The sequence below is a fragment of the Triticum urartu genome, chromosome 3A, assembly GCF_056163025.1.
Source record: "Triticum urartu cultivar PI428250 chromosome 3A, HENAU_Tu73, whole genome shotgun sequence".
Taxonomy (NCBI): domain Eukaryota; kingdom Viridiplantae; phylum Streptophyta; class Magnoliopsida; order Poales; family Poaceae; genus Triticum; species Triticum urartu.
The window spans coordinates 428,815,010-428,836,495 of NC_141875.1; the positions used below are offsets into that span (position 1 = coordinate 428,815,010).

A 21,486-nucleotide genomic window follows, 5' to 3' on the forward strand; every position below is an offset into this window, starting at 1 on the left:
TGTTGATCCAAAGTTTAAACCGGTCAAGCAATTTCTTCGTCATTTTAATGAAGAGAGGCGCAAGGCCATTGGTGAAGAAGTGGCCTGGCTCTTGGCGGGCAGGGTTTATCATTGAAGTTTTTCATCCTGAGTGGTTGGCTAACTCGGTGCTAGTGCTTAAGAAGAACGACACTTGGCGGATGTGTGTGGATTACACAGACCTTAACAAAGCCTATACGGCTGATCCTTTCACTCTCCCTCATATTGATCAGATCATTGATGCTACGGCAAGTTGTGAGCGTTTGAGTTTTTGGATGCTTACTCCGCTTATCATCAGATCAAGATGGCAGTTAAGGACCAGGAGAAGACGGCTTTTGTCACCCCCTTTGGAGCCTTATATTATGTGTCTATGCCTTTTGGGCTCAAAAGTGCCCAGGCGACTTATCGGTTGTGTGTCCAGAATTGCCTCCATGACCAGATTGGACGTAATGTTCATGCTTATGTAGATGATATTGTTGTGAAATCCGGGAAGAAGGAAACCTTGATAGATGATTTGAAAGAGACCTTTGACAATCTTCGGTTCTACAAAACGATGCTTAACCCAACCAAGTGTGTCTTTGGGGTGCCAGCAGGCAAGCTCTTGGGTTTTTTAGTTTCTGAAAGGGGCCTTGAAGCTAACCCAGAGAAAATAAAGGCTATCACTTCATTGGCAAAGCCGGCGTGTATTAATGATGTTCAGCGTCTGGCGGGTCATATTACGACCTTAAGCTGATTCATAAGCCGACTGGGCGAGAAGGCTACCCCTCTGTATCAGATGATGAAGAAAACAGATCACTTTGTCTGGAGTGATGCTGCTATTCAGGCGTTTGAGGCCTTGAAAAAATAGTTAGCTGAGCCGCCAATCCTTGCTGCTCCTATTGATAAGGAGCCCTTGTTGTTATATGTGGCTACTAATAGTCGAGCAATCAGTGTGGCAATTGTTGTGGAAAGAAAGGAAACGGGAAAGGAGTATCCGGTTCAGCGGTCGGTTTATTATGTCGGTGAGGTACTCATTGAATCCAAGCAGAGATACCCACATTGGCAAAAGCTGGTTTATGGGGTGTTCATGGCTAGTCGTAAATTGAAGCAGTATTTCTTTGTTCATCCCATCACTATGGTTAATTCTGCTCCCTTGGGGGATATTATTAAAAATAGAGAAGCCACAGGTTGGGTAGCCAAATGGGCCATTGAGCTTGGACCCCATGGTTTGAAGTATATGCCTCGGACAGCTATCAACTCTCAAGCACTTGTGAATTTTATTAATGACTGGACTGAGTTGCAGATGCCTGAGGAGAAGCCGGATAGCACATATTGGACTATTCACTTTGATGGATTCAGGCAGTTGGAAGGCTCGGAGGTTGGAGTTATCTTGACTTCCCCACAAGGTGATAAATTTTGTTATGTTTTGAGGTTGATGTTCCCTTATACTAATAATGCAGCTAAGTATGAGGCCTTGCTCCATGGTCTTCGGATGGCTAAAGATATGAATCTAAGTCGGGTGAGGTGTTTTAGCGACACAGATTTGGTGGCTCGGCAAGTTTCAGGCACTTGGGATTCTAAAGATCCACTTATGGCGGCTTATCGCCGCGAGGTTGATACTATTGCTGGTCATTTCAAAGGTTATCAAGTGGAACATGTTGATCGCAGGACAAATGAGGCGGCCGATGCTTTAAGCCGGCTAGGGTCTCAGTGTAAGCCGGTACCACCTAATGTTTTCCTTGATATTCTGCATAAGCCTTTAGTAAAAATTCCTACGGAGGAAGATCTTGCTGTTCCTGACCCAGAGGCGCAGTTGGTGGCGTCTCTTCATGCTATTCCTGATTGGACAGTTCCATATTTGGCTTATATGACCTGGGGCGAGTAGCCTTGAGATGAAACTTTGGCTAGGCAGATAACCCAGCGGTCTAAGTCAATGACTATTGTCAATGGAGAGTTGCACCGATGCAGTTTCATAGGGGTGTTTCAATGTTGTGTTTTTCCTGAGGAAGGTCGTGAGATTCTCCGAGAGATTCATGAAGGAGATTGTGGTCATCATGCCGGCTCTAAGTCTCTCGTGGCCAAGGCTTTTCTTCATGGGTTTTACTGGCTGACGGTTAATGCTGATGCAGAGGATTTGGTCAATAAATGTGATGGTCGTCAGAAATTTTCAAGACGAGCTCATGTGCCGGCTCAAGAATTGAGGATGATTCCAATTACTTGGCAGTTTGCAGTCTGGGGGCTGGATATGGTTGGACCTTTTAAAAGATCCAAGGATAAAAAGACCCACCTCTTGGTAGCGGTTGACAAATTTACAAAGTGGGTTGATGAAGAGCCGGTCAGTAAGTGTGATGCGGCGACGGTGATTCAATCATCAAAAAGGTGATTTTCCGTTTTGGCTACCCTCACAGCATTATAACTGGTAATGGCACTAATCTTTCTAAAGGTGCTATCAAAGAATTCTGTCAACGAGAGTATATTCGTCTTGATGTGTCATCAGTCGCTCACCCCCAGTCCAATGGTCAAGCTGAAAGAGCCAATCAAGAAATTTTGAGAGGCATAGATCCCTAGCTTATGGTCCCTTTGCAGAGGACACCGGATTGTTGGGTGGAGGAGTTGCCTTCAGTGCTATGGAGTATCAATACTACCCCCAACAGATCTGCGGGTTACACGCCTTTCTTCATGGTTTACGGAGCAGAGGTCGTTCTCCCTAGTGACATCAGTCACGACTCGTCCCGTGTGGCGGCTTATGTTGAAGTTGATAATGAAAAAGCACATCAGGATGCTCTTGACCTATTGGATGAGGAGCGTGACCTTGCAGCGGCTCGTTCGGCGATTTACCAGCAAGATCTGCGTCGTTATCATAGCTGTCGGGTTAAAATTGGGACTTTTCAAGAAGGAGATTTGGTGCTCCGGTTCATCTAGGATCAAGCTGACATGCACAAGCTATCCCCACCTTGGGAAGGGCCCTTTATGGTCAGCAAAAATTTGAACAACGGGTCATACTACCTTATCGATATTCGAGACCACAAGGACTCAGGCACGTCGGAGGAGGAGACCTGTCGGCCGTGGAATATTGCTCATCTTCGGCCTTATTACACCTGAGCCACCGGCTCTTGTGATGTACATATTTCTACCAATGTATATATTTATAACTAGTGTAATAAAGCCGGCATCCTGATATTTTAGGGCCTTTGTCGTTTCATTTCTGAGAATCTCAGTCTTTATTGTCTCTTCATAAGATCACTTGGGGGCTTCCTGCTCATTGAGCATAGCTATGACTACCCTCTTGATCTAGATTTATGCCTTGGTTGCAAAATGCTTGGGGGATTCCTGCTCATTGAGCATAGCTATGACTACCCTATTGATCCGGCTTATACACCTGGAATGAAATATTACTTGGGGGCTCCTTGTTAATGAACAGAGCTTTGTTGTCCCTTGTAATAAATATTGTCATTATTGCCTTTCACTTGCACGACCGAACAATATGAAAATAATAATAGTGCAAGAGTGTCGTGGACTGAGCTGGAATCTGCAAACATTTTATTCAACGGGAGAAGACAAGATAATATGGGCTCTTTGTTAGATCAACAATTATGCATATGAGAGCCACTCAACATTTTCATCGTGGTCTTCTCCTCGGTATGACTCAATAAAAAGAAAAGAAATTCAGAGAAACACACTGAAATATTTTTGAAGTTTTTGGTTTTTTTGAACAAGCAAATGAAAGGGAAAAGCAAAAAACAAGAAAAATTGTTTACACGGGAAAGCTCCCAACAAGCAAAAGAAGAACAAGGAAATATTTTTGGATTTTATTTTTAGTGCTACAACTAACTATTCTACAAAGAAAAATAAAAAAGAAGCAGGAAATATTTTTGTATTTTCTCAAGGTTTTTCAAACACACAAGAAGAAAGCGAGAAAACAAATTTAACATGGATAATACAATGAAAAAGTATGGACACCGACAACTGGAATGAAATGTGTAAACATGAATGTGATGTTGGTGGGAATATGTACTCCCCCAAGCTTAGGCTTTTGGCCTAACTTGGTAATCAGTCAGTAGTCAAAGAAACCATGGGGTCCCATGTCGAACTGCTGAGGAGCGGGCAAGTGTGGATCCCACTGCTGAGGCTCCTCCTATGCTGCAGCCTGGTTGTTCCGGTAGGCGATGATATCCGCAGGCATAATCCTGTATCCACCCCTGGCAATAGGATCAGACAAAGCAGGTGTAGGCAATGGAATAATATCATGAGTTCTCACACTGAAAACCAGCTTATACGGAATAGGGATGTTAGGGTAATCGGCAGAAATAAACTAGTGGTGTTCCATGGCCGTGCGATCTGGGTAAAACTTGGGCAAAGGATAACCATGCAAGCGTATCTGAACGTTAAAGCGAGCCGCCAAACGAGTGGCATAAATACCACCATGTATTTTACCCTTGGATTTATTAATGTGAAGGCGACGTGCCACAGTAACCCCCAAGCTATCAGTGTTGTCGCCTTGAAGTGCACGGCATAAAACAGCAAGGTCTGGGGCACTGAGTGCACCCACCTTCTCTCTAGAAAGCAAGCATTTTGCAATGAAAAGAGTAAAATAATGAACAACAGGAAAATCCAAGCCAACGACGGTGATACTCGACACCCCTCTCTCATCACCCATTGTCAGATTACGATAAAAGCCTTCAAACTCCGTAGGCCTAGGTTCTACCAAACCACCATCAGAAGGAAGCAAGCATATTTCACAGAACTCAGTAAGCGGTATCTGATGGGGTTCAACGTATAAATTAAACTGCACCTCAGGAGGATTATTCCTAGGAAGGAAATTAAAACTTTGCACAAAAGTGTTTGTGAGGAGATGATACTGTTCACATTCATCTGCGATGAAGTCGGTGAGGCCGGCATTAGCAGCATATTGTGCAAACTCTTGAAGGATTCCGTCCCCTTCCATGAACGGAGTATGCGGCCATTCGTACGGCCGTACTTCTGCCAATCCCCGGGTATGGAGATCACTGTCAGACGACTCCCCAATAACTCCCTTGGAGTTTTTCTTGGAAGGAAACTTCCTAAAGATACTCATCTTTTTCCTATGAAAAAAATTCTGAAATTTTTAGTCCACAAAATTTTCTCAACAAAATTGGTAGCAACTACTCATAGGGATACATAGAGGCCATATCAAGCATTGAAACTACTTAGAACTCTAAGAATTAAACATGCAAGCTCATCTACAACAGCACCAAGAGTAGCTAATTATTCAAAATATAAACCACTAAAGCCAAAACTAATTGGACAAACGGAGGAGTCACATACCAAGCAACAATCCCCCGAAACAGTTTCGGAAATGGAGCTTCGAGCAAAGAGATCGAAATCCGCGGGTTTGAGAGCAAGAACGCGAGTGAGAGAGAGAGGGAGAGAGAGAGAGAGAGCAATGGTGATTTTTTCTGGAGGTAGGTGGTGAAGTGGTATGAAGAGATAAGTGAGGAGGCCCACGTGGGGACCACAACCCACCAGGGCGCGCCTAGGGATCCTGGCGGGCCCAGGTGGGTTATGCCCACCTAGTGCACCTCCCTCTGATATTATTTGCACCAGAAATCCTTAAATATTAAGAAAAAATGTATTAGAGTTTTATAGCATTCTGAGAACTTTTATTTTTGGGTCATTTTTTTACTGCGTGGGAAATTCAGAAAATAGACAAAACATGGCATTTTATTTTATTTAACTAATAAAAATAGAAAACAAAAGGTAGGGACAGAAGGTAGTGCTTACTAAATTCATCAACTTCATACCTCTCAAAAATGATCCATTAATAAGGTTGATCAAGTCTTATTAGCAACCACTTTAGATTAGCATGAAACCGAAGAACTTTTGTAAATCACTAAGTTACCTCAACAGGGATATGAATGTCCCCAACAATAAGCATTTCATATTTCTTTTTAACAGTAGGTAGAGGTAGTTGAAAACTTCCAATAGTGATTGTCGGAGATTTTGCAATAACATTAATACCATTCACTTGGAATTGTTTCTTCAGAAAATGCACCGTATGCTCATTGCCATTGATATGAAAAGTGACATTGCTTATTACAATCAATAACAGCCCCTGCAGTATTTAAGAATGGTCTACCAAGGATAATCGACATGTTGTCGTCCTCGAGCATCTCAAGTATAACAAAGTCAGTCAAAATAGTAACATTAGCAACAACAACGGGCACATCCTCACAGATACTAATGGGTATGATAGTTGATTTATCAGTCATTTGCAAAGATATTTCAGTAGGTGTGAGTTTATTCAAATCAAGTCTTTTATATAAAGATAAAGGCATAACACTAACACCAGCTCCCAAATCACATAAAGCAGTTTTCACATAATTTCTTTTGATGGAGCAAGGTATAGTTGGTATTCCCGGATCTCCAAGTTTTTTAGGTACTCCATCTTTAAAAGTATAATTAGCAAGCATGGTGGAGATTTCAGCTTCCGGTATTTTTCTCTTATTGGTGATGATGTCTTTCATGTACTTTGCATAAGCAGTTATTTAAAGGATATCAGTCAAGCGAGTACGCAAAAAGACTGGCCTCAGCATTTCAGCAAAGCGTTCAAATTCTTCATCATCTTTCTTTTTAGTTGACTTAGGTGGAAAGGGCATAGGTTTTTGAACCCACTGTTCTTTTTCTTTACCGTGTTTTCTAGCAATAAAGTCTCTTTTATCATATCGTGTATTCTTGGGTTGTCGGTTATCAAGATCAACTAGTGGTTCTATCTCAACATCATTTTCTAGTTCTTTACTATTTTTTTGGGTATTTTCATGAACCTCGTCGTTATATCAGAAGGTGAGTGTTCATTACTAGACTGAGTTTCAGCATCAGAGATAGAAATTTCATTATCATTATCAGGAGGTTTTTCTACTTCAGGTTCACTAGGGGCATGCAAAGTCATATCATTTTTCTTCTTCTTTTTGTTTTTAGAAGGACTACGTGCATCAGTGTTAACTCTTTGAGAGTCTTGTTCAATTCTTTTTGGGTGTCCCTCAGGATAAAGTGGTTCCTGAGTCATTTTACCTCCTCTAGTTACTACTCTAACAGCAAAGTCACATATATTATTATTCATTTCATCTAACAACTCTCTTTGAGATTTAGCAACTTGTTCTAACTGAGTTTGAACCATAGAAGCATGCTTCCCCACACCTCTAACATCATTTGAGATTCTAAATAACAAGTCACTTAAGCGAGCAATCATATCAGAATTGTATTTCAATTGTTTCATAACATTTGCATTGAAGTGATCTTGCTTTCTAATGTAATTTTCAAACTCATAAAGGCATTGGCTAGGGTGCATATTGTGAGGATTGTCATTATTATTGAACTTCATTAGAGAATTTACCTCTACCACCTTAGGTGGTGGCGGTGTATCAAGCCCATGTATTTCTTCGATAGGAGGTAAATTTTTGACATCCTCAGCTTTAATACCTTTTCCTTCATAGATTTCTTTGCCTCTTGCATATCTTCTTCAGAGTGGGTTTAGGCGGTGGTTCAAGAAGAGTCCAATCATCATAATTTTTCAATATGTTATTCAATAATTCTTCAGCTTTCCTAATAGTTCGTTCCCTGAAAACACAACCAGCACAATTATCTAGGAAATCCCTAGAAGCATCGATTAGTCCATTATAGAAGATATCAAGTATTTCATTTTTCTTAAGAGGATGATCAGGCAAAGCATTAAGCAATTGGCAAAGCCTCCCCCAAGCTTGTGGGAGACTCTCTTCTTCAATTTGCACAAAGTTAAATATTTCCTGTAAGGCAGCTTGTTTCTTATGAGGAGGAAAATATTTTTCAAAGAAGTAATAAATCATATCCTGGAGACTACGCACACAACCCGGAGCAAGAGTATCGTACCAAGCTTTAGCATCACCCTTTAATGAGAATAGAAATAATTTGAGAATATAGTAATAGCGAGTTTTCTTATCATGAGTAAAAGGGGTGGCTATGTCATTCAACTTAGTAAGATGTGCGACAACGGTTTCAGTTTCATAACCATGGAAATGATCAGATTCAACCAAAGTAATTAACTCTGGGTCGACAGAGAATTCATAATGCTTATCATCAATAAAGATAGGTGAAGTAGCAAACTTAGGATCATATTGCATTTTAGCATTCAAGGATTTTTATTTATACTTGCATAATAATTTCTCTAGATCATCTCTACCTTTACAAGCAAGAATATCTCTAGTTGTCTCCTCATTCATAACATAACCTTCCGGTACCTTTGGCAATTCACATCTAGGAGGGCTAGTTCTAGTAGGTGTTTCAAGATTTTCAGTTTCAAGCTCATCGTCAGTTTCAACAATATCGTGTTGTCTTACTATAGCAATTTGTTCATCAAGAAAGTCACCTAGTGGCACATCATCATCATTAAGCAAGGTACTAACATCATCATAAGTATCATTCATAGCAGAAGTAGCATCGTCAATGACTTGCGACATATCAGGATTAATAGCATGTGGTGGTGTTGCAAGTTTACTTATAACAGAAGGTGAATCTAAAGCAGAGCTAGATGGTAGTTCCTTACCTCCCCTCGCCTTAGAGGGATACATCTTAGTCTTAGCATCCTTCAGATTCTTCATATTGATAAATTGATAATAATCCCAAGTGACTCAACAAATATAGCTATGCTCCACGGCAACGGGGCCAGAAAAAGGTCTTGATAACCCACAAGTATAGGGGATCGCACAGTTTTCGAGGGTAGATTATTCAACCCAAATTTATAGATTCGACACAAGGGGAGCCAAAGAATATTTGCAAGTATTAGCAGCTGAGTTGTCAATTCAACCACACATGGAGATTAATTATCTGCAACAAAGTGATCAGTATCAAAGTAATATGATAGTTTTGATAGTAGTAGTGACACCAATGGTAACGGTAACAGTGATAGCAGTAGTTTTGTAACAAGTGCAACACTAACGATAGCAGTGGTAACTTGGCAGAAAAAATATAAGAGAAATTCGTAGGCATTGGATCGGTAATTTATTGCATGATATTCATCATGTGACAGTCATAACCTAGGGCGATACAGCACTAGCTCCAGTTCATAAATATAATGTAGGCATGTATTTCCTAAATAGTCATACGTGCTTATGGAAAGAACTTGCATGACATCTTTTGTCCTACACTCCCGTGGCAGTGGGGTCCAATTGGAAACTAAGGGATATTAGGGCCTCCTTTTAATAGAGAACCGTAACAAAGCATTAACACACGGTGAATACATGAACTCCTCAAACTACGGTCATCACCGGGAGTGGTCCCGACTATTGTCACTCTAGGGTTGCCGGACCATAACACGTAGTAGGTGACTATAACTTGCAAGATCGGATCTAGAACATGGATATAATGGTGATAACATAAACGGTTCAGATCTAAAATCATGGCACCCGGGCCCAAAGTGACAAGCATTAAACATGGCAAAGTCATAGCAACATCAATCTCGGAACATAGTGGATACTAGGGATCAGGCCCTAACAAAACTAACTAGATTACATGATGAATATCATCCAACTCCTTACCGACCAGCGAGCCTATGAAGGAATTACTCACTCCCGATGGGGAGCATCATGGAATTAGCGATGGAGAAGGGTTGGTGGTGACGAAGATCGAAGATCCCCCTCTCCGGAGCCCCAAACGGACTCTAGATCTGGCCTCCAGATGAAGAATAGGAGGTGGCGGCGGCTTCGTCTCGTGGAACGCGATAATTCTTTCTCCTTAATTTTTTCTGTAAAAATAAGATTTTATAGCGTTGGTTTTAGGGTCTGCGGGGCCACCAGGTGGGGACAACCCACCTGGGCATGCCTGGGGGGGCGCAGGCGTGCCCTGGTGGGTTGTGCCCACCCAGGTGCCCCCCTTTGATGGTTCTTGGCTCTAGAAATTCTCTTTTATTATGTAAAAAATCCTCACAAAGTTTCGTTCCATTCCGAGAACTTTTATTTCTGCACAAAAACAACACCATGATAGTTCTGCTGAAAACAACGTCAGTCCGGGGTTAGTTTTATTCAAATCATGCAAATTAGAGTCCAAAATAAGAGGAAAAACATTAGGAAAAATATATACGTTGAAGACGTATCAGGGTGTTGCCAATCTTCAATCCTCCACACCCAACAACCTTGCAACTTCGCTAGTTGAACGGAATGCAATGACAGCCATGATAAGAGACCATCTGTTGAGAGCTCCACAATGGATGAAGACCCTAGAAGACAAACATCGATCTGAACATGTGTTTCAAGCAGGCGACTGGGTCTTTCTAAAGCTCTAACCGTACATGCAACAATTGGTGGCCCGACGTACCAATCACAAATTGGGGTTCAAGTATTTTGGGCATTTTCAGGTCTTGGAACAGGTGAGAGAGGTTGCCTATCATCTACAACTTCTTAAATCTATATTATCTCAGCATCTCAGGAAGAGTTAAAATATGCTCAAAAGCTGGTACACTCGACTAAACACGCTCAAGTGCTGGAACCATGACTGGTCAAATTTGGAGGGCGCACTCGCAAGTAGTACAAGATCGTGTGGAGGGGTCTTCCCATATCCATGACAACATGGGAATGGTCTAGCATGCTCTCTGAAAACCCTACAACTTGAGGCCAAGCTGCATTTCATGGAGAGGGGAGTGCTATGCTCCTATCTTCTATTGGGTCATCTGCTGGTCTAGTTGTACTCAAGCCGAGCGTCGTAGCTTATATAGTTATTAGCTGTGTTTGTGCAGCGCATTCAAGATCATTTGTATCCACTAAACTCTTATACTCCTCCCATAGAGCTTCTTCCTCAAGCTAACTCTCCCCCTTCCTCTGTGTCACTCATGTACATTGTTGATTCCATGAGTTCAAAGATCCACACCCTGGCAATTGTGGGGAATGCTATCAGGTGTGTAGCATTTGGTATATCTAGAGTGGCCGAGACAGTGCGAGGCAAGGGAAAAAGATGGGGAAAGCGAGTCAATGACATGTATACACCTAGGTAAGGACATGTGAGGGGATCTAAATCGAAATGACAAAATGAATCAGTAGCCTCAATCGCTTCCTAGGAGTTTTATCCCTAGGGAGCTTAGTGATTTAGAAGATTTTGTTCGTCTCTTTACATCAGTTCAGATTTTTGATGAACTTACAAATTTTCCTCCCCGTGAAAAAAACTTTCGGCCTTTAAAAGAGAACTGTTAACTTCTGAGAAGGCACGCCCTGAACTCGGATACATATGAATCCGGTTTAAAAAATGCATTTTAAGCATGTTTTAAAATGTAAAAAAAGTCAAAATGAAATTTCACGTGAACATGTTCACAAAATATGTGTGCAGCACAACGTTCTTCGGAAAAATATCTTTTTATTTTGCCTCTATAAAAAAGACAAATTTTAGTGCTTCTAAATAAAGTTCAACGACACACTCTTTTTGTATGTTTTTTGCACAGGCCAAACGAGAAGTTGTTTTTTCGCGAAACTTTCTGACCGTACATAGAACATGAAAATGTACGTGCGCAACTTTTTTTTAGAATTTTTTGTGTTTAGAAATGTGTTTTTTTAAGTGGGTTCATATGTTTCTGGATTCATCCATGTATTTTCCTTTAACTTGTATCCTTCAAATAACACAGATATGTGTCAGGTATATATGACAACCCACACCACCGACAGTTTTCTACCGAAGCCACTGCTGTCCACCGATCCAAGGCTTGGTCATGAAGCGGGCTGCTTCGGAAGCCACTGCTGTCCATCGATCCAGGCCTTGGTCATGAAGGGGGCTGCTTCGGTTGGCGAGAGGTTGCGAGCCCACTTAACCCTGCCATCAGTTTTCGCCCCTTGGCCGTAGCATTGGTACTGCCCGTAGAACGCCGTCCTGCATGCAATGCAAAGTTGCAAACCCAGGCCAAAGCGCGTTATATATTGGTCTTCCTTTGGCGGGAAAATGGCAGCGGAGCAAGACTAAGGGCTCCTTTGATTCAAAAGAATTGTATAGGATTTTTTAAGGATTTAAACTCTTAGGAATTTTTTTTGTGATGCTCGTTTGATTTATGGATTGGCATTCTTAGGAATTTTTCCATATAATCCATTTGTACTACATTTTGGAGGAAAATTTCCATCCACTCAAACCTCTTTATAGAATTCCTTTGTTTTTTTAATGCTATCAAAAATTCTTTCAAATCCTGTAGGATACTATGGGACATGTCACCCTATTCCGGCATTTTTCCTATTCTTTCATTTTGAAAATCATGTGAATCAAAGAGGCCCTAAGTTTACCTCTGGTTGGCGGTGTGGTTCCAGTCATTCCAGCCTCGAGGGCTCACCGCTGCGGACATGTAGGTGAGAGCGAACACGACGCGGGAGTAGGGCTCCCATGGACGCCCCAGGATGGAGGTGCTGACCCCGACGCCGGTCAGCTTGCACCCGACGAAGCTGTATCCCGTGTAGTTTGACTCGGACGCCCGCTTCTGCGCCGTGAAGGCGCCGCCCGTGAGCGAGGTGGAGTGCAGGTGGCATTTCTGCACACGAACTATATATTGTTAGCTGATCTTGGCAGCAAAGCAACCTCTCGTGCGTTTTTTTTTTCTTTTTTTCAAAAAGAGGATTTACCCCAGCCTCTGCATCAGAAAGATGCATACGGCTCATATTATTAAAATTATAATCCAGTAACAAAGTCGCTAAGTATCAAGGTGCGAAAATAAACAATAAGCTCGAAAGAGCTAAAACTCAAAGCCACAACCGGCTGGCAAACACAATAGGAGCACTACATGTCTATCCTATTACATAACCGTCATTCAAACCTCTCTCGTGCGTACGGAGTAAGTACGTATGATCTATCTATGCGCACGGGTTTGCTGGTGAGAACGGTGAACATGTAGTACTTACTTCAAAGAGAGCCCGGCCGTTCCCGCATATGAAGTCGGTGCCACCTTCGATGTAGCACCCGCAGTAGTAATGGCGCCCGTTGTCGTCGAGGAGCGTGTCTTGGAACGACGAGAAGCTGCACCCGTAGAACGCCGCCCTGTCTCCGGCGACTCTCACCGCGATGGCCTGCTTGCTGGTCCCGAACGTGTTCTAAAACCCCGAGAAAATCAGCAAGAAACAGTCAACACGCGCACCTCGCTCTCTGTGTGCAAGCACGAACCATGGATGGCAGACTTACCCGGAACGTTAAGCGGCTGGCGACGAAGTCGGAGGCCCGAACGGTCACGGTAGGGGAAGTGTCGGTCGAGAGCCAGGGCTCGTTCCAGGTGATGACGGTCGTGTTGGCGCTGGTGCCGAAAAGTGTTATGTTGGGCTTGTCCACGGGGACGACGATCTTCTCCCTGCAACGAAAGATTACAGGCGATCAGGCATGCACCACACCACGTACTGTCTACTAGTACTCCCGTATCAGAATTCAGAAGGAAACTTACTTGTAGACTCCGGGCTTGATGAGGATGACAGTGCGGGCGGAGCTGTTCACCGGGGCGGCGGCGATCGCCTCGTGGATCTTCCTGTAATCGCCTTTGCCGGATTGGTCGACCGTGAGGAGATTACCCGGACCCGGCATCGCCATGCCACTCGCACCGGCACAGGCCGCGTCGTCGGGGAAAGAGTAGGAAGAGGTGGCAGAGCAAAAGCAGAGCAGAGCCAGCAGTATGGCGACCCTGGCCGCCGAGTTGACGCGATCTAACATCTCCCGATGATTCAACATCCCGATCGATTTCGCGCCATTCGGTGCAGGCGGGATGGGATTTATATAGTGGAGTGGAGGGTGCGTCAACGGATCGGTGCAAGCTCACTCTCATGTGATCCTTTTTGTGGTCTTTCAGTAACTTTGGAACAAAGAAAACCCATCCATCACGAGAAATTGGCTCGTGAATGTCTCACAAGTAGACATGCACATAAACAGTTGTCCTAAATGTAAAGGGTGTGTATAATGTGGTTGGTGGCTTTAACCTTATCTTCAGAAAAGAAATCACGTAAGATAATTGCTAATTGCTGACCTGGAAGAGAAGAAAAGGGTGTTTGCTTTCTCCTATACATTGCTCAGATGGCACATTGTTTTCCATAACCATCGACACATGTGAAGGACAGCTCCAAGAGCTCAAGAAATCCATACAAGGAAAGCTAACAAACTATCTGACCAGTTTCAAACTGCCCCTAGGGTGTGTATCGTTCATGCACTCCATCTGATCATGGTGTATGGGAAATAAATTTGACGATGGATTGAACTTTGGATATCTCATGCTTGATGATCTTAGTAATCTTGTTATATGCTGCACTGCACTGTTAGATTGAACGGGACGGGAGATGGTCGGTGAGATTCGCCTTTTATTTGCCACTTTGCCAGGTCTGGAATTTAGTTTTCTTCTTCATTTTTTTGAGGGTCCAACCAATAGAGATCCAACGTCTCACACAGAGAACAAACACTCTCGGTTACTACGCTAGGCTGCTTACAAGTTGATGCCTGACTGCTCGTCGACGATCGGCTGTCACCGTGCTTCCCCTGACAAAATGACTGCTGAGAGGCCACATAATTTACTCTTAATTATTGTTCATCACCATAAGCGAAGACCCAAAAACATATTAAGAAATCCATCGAGGGAGGGAAAGATGACAAAGCTTTCTGACGAAGGCTTTCCGGTTTGAGACTGCACTACCGTGCCACCTTCATGCACTGCGCGCACTTGTACAATCTTTGTTGTTTATCACAAGCAGGGAAAGGCTGGCAGCTGGCAGTGGACGTCTGGGCAGCAAAGCTGCAAACTTATAGTATATCAAGCAAACCATATTTTATTTTTCGTCAAAATTGAGATAATCCCACTGCCTCAGCAAGGATTGGTGCACGCATCAATATTTGTCTTCAAACTATATTGGCTACCAACAGCCGAAAATGAATGCGGGTGGTGGTCTAGCAATAAGGCAACTTAATTTGAGAGGAACCGTTTCGCCTGAGATTAAGATATTTGTAAGGGTTCGGGTTCATGTGACATGAGTACTTAAATTTATTTCTGGTTTCCATAGTTGATTTGTCTATGAGGTTTCACTTTTTTACTTTATTGTATTATTTATATTTATATTTTATTTGTGACAGTGGAAGTAATTATGTTGTGATTGCTTTGTTCTCTAGCCAAAAGAAAAAAGATAGCACAAATTGCTTTGTTTATAGGAATATATAGCAAATATCACCCTCGGTATCAGATATGGCCCCCTTTTTACAAGCCACGAAACGTTTCCTCGTTGCTCCTCCCATGAGCAACACCCACGCTAGAGTCCCCCCCCCTTCTGGCGCTGCCCCGATTTGCCTCGTATCATGTGTCCTTAGGGTCATGAAGACGTGGTGGATCCCGGCTCTTGCCGGTGTGAGAGCTCCGGCTTTGTTATTAGGTGTTTTTTTAGTTCATTTAGAGTTTGTGTCTTGCTTAGCAAGACGAGGCGGCGGTTGCTCCCTGAAGATGGAATAAGATTCTTCATGCCTATCCTCCGTCCCGGCAATGCGTCAAGCGTCGCCGGAGGGCGTGAGGAGGTGTCTCTGACGAATCTCGCGGGATTCACTCGATGTTTCTCTTCGGTAGAACTGCTTGGATCGGGTTTTTGTTCGTTTGTGTTCGCGTGTTACAAGTTGGGTCCTTTCGTTCTACACTTTTCTTCATCGGCGACGGTTGTTGTTTTGGTTTGCTGGTTCCTTGGGGCCCGAGCATGACGATTTTCTGACTGTCTATTACAATAAGGTTTGCCATGTTCTGATGAGGGAGGAGTGATGGCGACAGCATGCCTTTGGCTCGCCCAGTGCGTGTAATCATCGCTAGATGGTCTACAAACAAAGATGTGATCTTTATTGCTTCTCAGGGCAACTCCAACACTAACCTGCAAACCAGATATTGCATCCATCCACGGACCGAGGTGGTGTCCCTGGATATTGATGCGGAAGTCAGCCATGTAACCGTTGCCGAAAATGTCCGCCGCTATTAACATCTTCCGCGAAATATGTATGACTCGCTATGGTACCAATCCATGGATTAGTAGGCTCCACCAAGCACGAAGAAAGGCTTTCGCCAAAACATGTGTAATTACTGAGTAGCTTCCGCCAAAGGTCAAATACTTGCATGCATGGATTAAAGTTTGCTTACGCGAAACAATTGGATGATTAAGTTTGCTTACACGAGGGGCAGGGAGCCCCCTTCAGAGGTGGAGGAGGGCGACATCGACTGCCAAAGCCCATGGAGCTGACAACGGAGCTCCTCCAACTAATGTTTGTTTCTTCCTCAAGCTTTGTTGGTGCCCTGCGTCGTGTTCTGCTCGCTGTGGAGGGCTTCTTCGACTTCTAGCTGGACTTGTGTTTTAGTTTCCATATTTTTGCTAGTAGTTTGTAGTAGCCTAATAGCTTTTATACAGCACCATGTATCGGCTTGCTGTTTTGTTCTTTGTTTCCTTTGTTTGTTCGATGTAATCCTGACCGGTTGATGGCTTTATTAATTTAAAACCGGATTTTTCTTGAGCCTTCGTTCTAATAAAAAAATACTTTCAGCACCAAATTAGTGAACCTTCCGCCAAATGCATGCTTTGATAGGCAAACCTTTTGTTAAATGCAATACTAATTAGTAGCTTACCAAACGCCAATGCTAATTGCCAGCCTTCCATCATCGGAACGGAGAGAGAAGGGTGTGTGGTGGCATTTGATTGGATACGAGGATATCCGGACTCTTGCAAAGTTTTCTTGGTTTGGTTTCAGTTTGCTGAAAAACGGATGTTTAGACCGCTCTGTGGATTGATGGGTACTGTGTTGGATGGCAAACTGTGCCCGAACAGCATGTTGCAGACGGATGCGGGTGATTTGAGGGTCCGCTTTGGAGATGTCCTTATCTTCTTTGTACTGCAATGATGTTATGAATAGATTGATTTTTTTTTTCAAAAGAAGCTTTTTTACAAGATGCATTTCATTGCATCTATCTATTCTACTCCCTTCATTCCACAATGTAATGCTTCCTCTATCCACGTGCTTCAACTTTGACTGTAAATTTAACTATCAAGACCGATTGTGGTGGGAGCAAAAATTATATCAGTGAATTTGTATTCGAATAAAGTTTTCAATTATATAATTTTTTCTCTCGCCGCAGTTGGTCTCGTTGGTTAAATTTATGGTCAAAGATGAACCTCGGGAAGCGCGGACGCATTATATTTTGGAATGAAGAGAGTACTTATTAGGCCAACTTCAACAGGCGACCCCGTTTCGTCCGTCTCAATCCGTTTGGGTCAAAACGATAAATGGGACGGCCCAACGAGCGAGAGCAAGACCAAATCTTGTCCGCATTGTGTCCATCTCGACCCAAATCTAGAGAAAATCTAGGATGGATTTGTGCCAAACCGGATAATGAATGGGCGCGCACGCGGCTTCTCATTGTCCGCCTCGGTCCCGCATGCTGCCACCCAACCACTTCCCACCACCCACATTTAAGCTGCACGCACGGGGTGGGACCGCCTATCGGACACCAAGGCTCCCACAAACGTCCTTTTTAAGGCCGAAGCCGTAGAACGGCCGTCCACATCCTCTTCCCCACGAGCTGAGCGCCCCCCCCCCCCCCCCCGCCCCAACTTTATGTAGGTTTTCTTCTACCACGGCATTGAAAATCTTTTGAGAACTAATAAATTCTTTAATGTTGTTTTCAGGTTCAGTAGGTACCCCATCATTATCATAGGAATTACCATAATTATTAGAGGAATTTCTGGGATACAGTCTAGCATTGAAATTCCCTCTATAAGCATTGTTGTTGAAATTATTTCTAGCGACAAAATTCACACCAATAGCATCATTATTTTGCTCAATAAAAGTAGATAGTGGCACATCATTAGGATCAACTTGAGCATTTTTGCTAATAAGCATATTCATAAGAGCATCCATTTTATCACTGAAAGTAGTAGTTTCTTTGACAGAGTTTACCTTCTTACCAGTTGGAGCTTGTTTGGTATGTCATTGAGAATAATTTTTCATCATATTATCAAGAAGCTTTGTAGCCTCTCCCAATGTAATTCTCATAAAAGTACCTCCTGCAGCAGAGTCTAGAAGATTTCTCGGAACAAAGTTTAGCTCCGCATAGAAATTTTGCATAATGATCCATAAGCTTAAACCATGAGTGGGGCAATTCTTAATCATTAGTTTCATTATCTCTCAAGATTGTGCAACATGTTCTTGCTCAAGTTGCTTAAAATTCATGATTTGATTTCTAATAGAAATAATCTTAGTGGGAGGAAAATACTTGGCAATAAAAGCATCCTTATATTTATCCCATGAATCATTATAAATTTGAGGCAAGGATAAAAACCAAGTTTTAGAACGGTCTCTTAGTGAGAAAAGAAATAATTTCAACTTAATAATATCATTATTCACATCTTTTTTTCTTTTGCATATCACATAATTCAGTGAAGATATTAAGATGGGATGCAACATCTTCATTGTGATTTTCAGAAAATTATTCTTTTATAACAAGATTTAGCAAAGCAACATTAATATCATATGACTTCGTACTAGTGGCGGGGGGTGCAATTGGAGTACTAATAAAATCATTATTATTAGTATCTGAAAATCACACAACTTAGTGTTCTCTTGAGACATAGTGACCAAGCAAGCAAACGAGCAAACAAAAATATTTTTTGTGTTTTTCGATTTTTAGAGAAGTGGAGAGAGATGAAAATGAGAGACAAAGGCAAATAAAAAGTAGAGCAAGTAGATGATAGTTTGAGTGAAGGTACGTAGTGATTTGATGATGTCTCCCCGGCAACGACGCCAGAAATTATTTCTGCTACTTGTGAGCTGCAATGAGATTTTCCTCGAAGAAGAAGGGTGAAGCAATATAGTAGCTGATAAGTATTTTCCTCAATGAGAACCGAGATTTATCAAACTAATAAGAGAATCACACAAACCCTAATGAACAACACTTGCACACACAAAAGCAAACACTTGCACTCATCGTTGGCAAGAGGGTTGTCAATCCCCTTAAACTTGTTACTTGCAAGGATTAAATCATGTAGTACTAGATAGATAAATTGCAAAACAAAAAAAGTAAATAAATTACAACAAGGTATTTTTGGTTTTTTATAATATGATTAAGTAGACTCGGGGCCATAGTTGTCACTAGAGGCTTCTCTGTCGAAACAATATCATATGATGGGTAGACAAATTATTGTTGGGCAACTGATAAAAATGCGCATAGTTATGATGTTATTTATGACAATGATCATGTATATAAGCATCACGTCCGTGAAAAGTAGACCGACTCCTGCTACTACTATTACTCCACCAATCGACCGATATCCAGCATGCATTTATGGTATTAAGTTCATGACAAATATAGTAACGTTGTAAGCAAGATGCCATGATATAGATAAAGTAAACACAAGCAATATGAATAAACTCCATCGTTTTACCCTTAATTGCAACAACACAAATACGTGTCTCGCTACCCTTTCTATCACCGAGTGAGGACACCGTAAGATTGAAGCCATCACAAAGCACCTATCCCGTTGAAGATAAATCAGTCTAGTTGGCCAAACCAAACGGATAGGTCGGAGAGAAATACAAAGTTATAACAATCATGCATAATAAATTTCATAAAATACTCAATTACTTTCAATGAATAATCTGATCATAAACCCACAATTCATCGGATCCCAACAAACACACCACAAAATAAGATTACATCGGATAGAACTCCAAGAAGATCGATGAGAACATGGTATTGTAGATCAAAGAGAGAGAAGAAGTCATCTACTCCCCCCGTTCCTAAATATTTGTCTTTTTAGAGATTTCAAATGGACTACCACATACAGATGTATATAGACATATTTTAGAGTGTAGATTCGCTTATTTTGCTCCGTATGTAGCCACTTGTTGAAATCTCTAGAAAGACAAATATTTAGGAACAGAGGGAGTGGCTACTAGCTATGGACCCATAGGTTGGTCATGAACTACTCACGCATCATCGGTAGGGAAACAAGGTTGATGTAGTGGCCCTCCGTGATCAATTCCCCCTCCAGCAGAGTACCGAAAAAGGCCTCCAGATGGGATCACGGAAGAATAGAAGCTTGCAGCGGTGACAAAAGTGTTTCAGGTGTCTCTCTGCTGATTTGGGAATATTTGGGAATTTATAGAGGTGAAATTAGGTTAAACGGAGTTGTGTGAGAGTCACGAGCTCAAAGGGCACGCCTGGTGAGCTCATGGCTCTCCCGTAAGTCTTTTGGCCTCCTCTGAAACCTTCTAGGGTCCCTTCTGGTCCAAAATCACCATAAAGTTTCATCGTGTTTGGACTTCGTTTGGTATTGATTTTCTGAAAAGTTAAAAATAAGCAAATAACAGGAACTAGCACTAGGCGCTGAGTTAATAGGTTAGTCCCAAAATAATAATATAAAATAGCATATAAAGCATCCAAGATTGATAATATAATAGCATGAAACAATTAAAATTATAGATGCGCTCGAGACGTATCACGCCACCGTCTTCACCATTGCCCTGCGCAACGCAACGACGTGGATTTGCCTGTGCGTGAAGGGGGGGGGTGTGCCAGCACTACTAGGACACTTCCACCCGATGCAGTGGTCGGACGCCCACCTACAGACTGGCTGGCATATGAGCCCAGATCGGGTGCCAATGCCTACCATTCCGGAGAGCGGTTGCGCATGGCTTCTCGAGATCAACCGTCGTCGGGCCTCGTTGCAGCCGGACCTCATCAATGATCCCAAGTACGCCGTCACGTCATCGCTTTGGGACACTTGGTTCCGGGATGAGCACGACGTGCGCCGGCAGACATTTTTTGCTGGTCGTGCTAGCCCGGCATCGACGTGATCTAGGGCACCGCGTCCTCCAAGACCTCCCCGCCCGCGCTCTAGAGACAAGTGAGCAGACGTACACCCTCGCCGCCCCTGCCACCACCAGATCCACATCAGCCCATGATGGCCGAAGAGGAGGAGGAGCTGGTGAGGAAGGTGATGGTGGACTCGGCGATGGAGTTCGTATGCCCAGTTGGACGGCCTGGAGGTGCAGATGGCACTTTCGGCCGCCAGGGACGTGGCCATCCTCGAGCTCGAGGGAGTGGAGGATCTAGATGATGCGGAGCCCCGATGGAACATGGCGGCTGTGGGCCAGTCCTGGTGGTGGACTTCGACCCTGTCGTGTATGTCGGAGTTGGTGTCTACGATGGCCTTGTGGGTTGGCGCCGATACATGGTCACCACTGTTGGAAATATGCCCTAGAGGCAATAATAAATTGATTATTATTATATTTCCTTGTTCATGATAATCGTTTATTATCCATGCTATAATTGTATTGATAGGAAACTCAGATACATGTGTGGATACATAGACAACGCCATGTCCCTAGTAAGCCTCTAGTTGACTAGCTCGTTGATCAATAGATGGTTACGGTTTCCTGACCATGGACATTGGATGTCGTTGATAACGGGATCACATCATTAGGAGAATGATGTGATGGACAAGACCCAATCCTGAGCCTAGCACAAAGGTCGTGTAGTTC

At 42.9% G+C, this 21,486-nt stretch overlaps 1 protein-coding gene across 1 annotated transcript; it reads right to left on the reverse strand.

The window, feature by feature from the left end:
* Positions 1-11,555: 11,555 nt before the first annotated feature.
* LOC125548437 (putative pectinesterase 11) lies at positions 11,556-13,724 on the reverse strand. Its single transcript, XM_048712027.2, has 5 exons — positions 13,394-13,724; positions 13,141-13,303; positions 12,864-13,052; positions 12,255-12,496; positions 11,556-11,853 (listed from the first exon to the last, which is right to left on the reverse strand). Exons 1-5 carry the CDS (start codon positions 13,672-13,674, stop codon positions 11,694-11,696), a joined length of 1,035 nt encoding a protein of 344 aa, XP_048567984.1. The 5' UTR covers positions 13,675-13,724; the 3' UTR covers positions 11,556-11,693.
* Between the last annotated feature and the right edge of the window lie 7,762 nt (positions 13,725-21,486).

Coding starts and splice junctions, on each gene's coding strand:
- LOC125548437 (XM_048712027.2), bottom strand. CDS start 13,674: ATGTTGAATCATCGGGAGATGTTAGATCGCGTCAACTCGGCGGCCAGG. Junction 13,304..13,393: donor ATCAAGCCCGGAGTCTACAA/GTAAGTTTCCTT, acceptor CTTTCGTTGCAG/GGAGAAGATCGTCGTCCCCG. Junction 11,854..12,254: donor AACCACACCGCCAACCAGAG/GTAAACTTAGGG, acceptor CATTGCATGCAG/GACGGCGTTCTACGGGCAGT.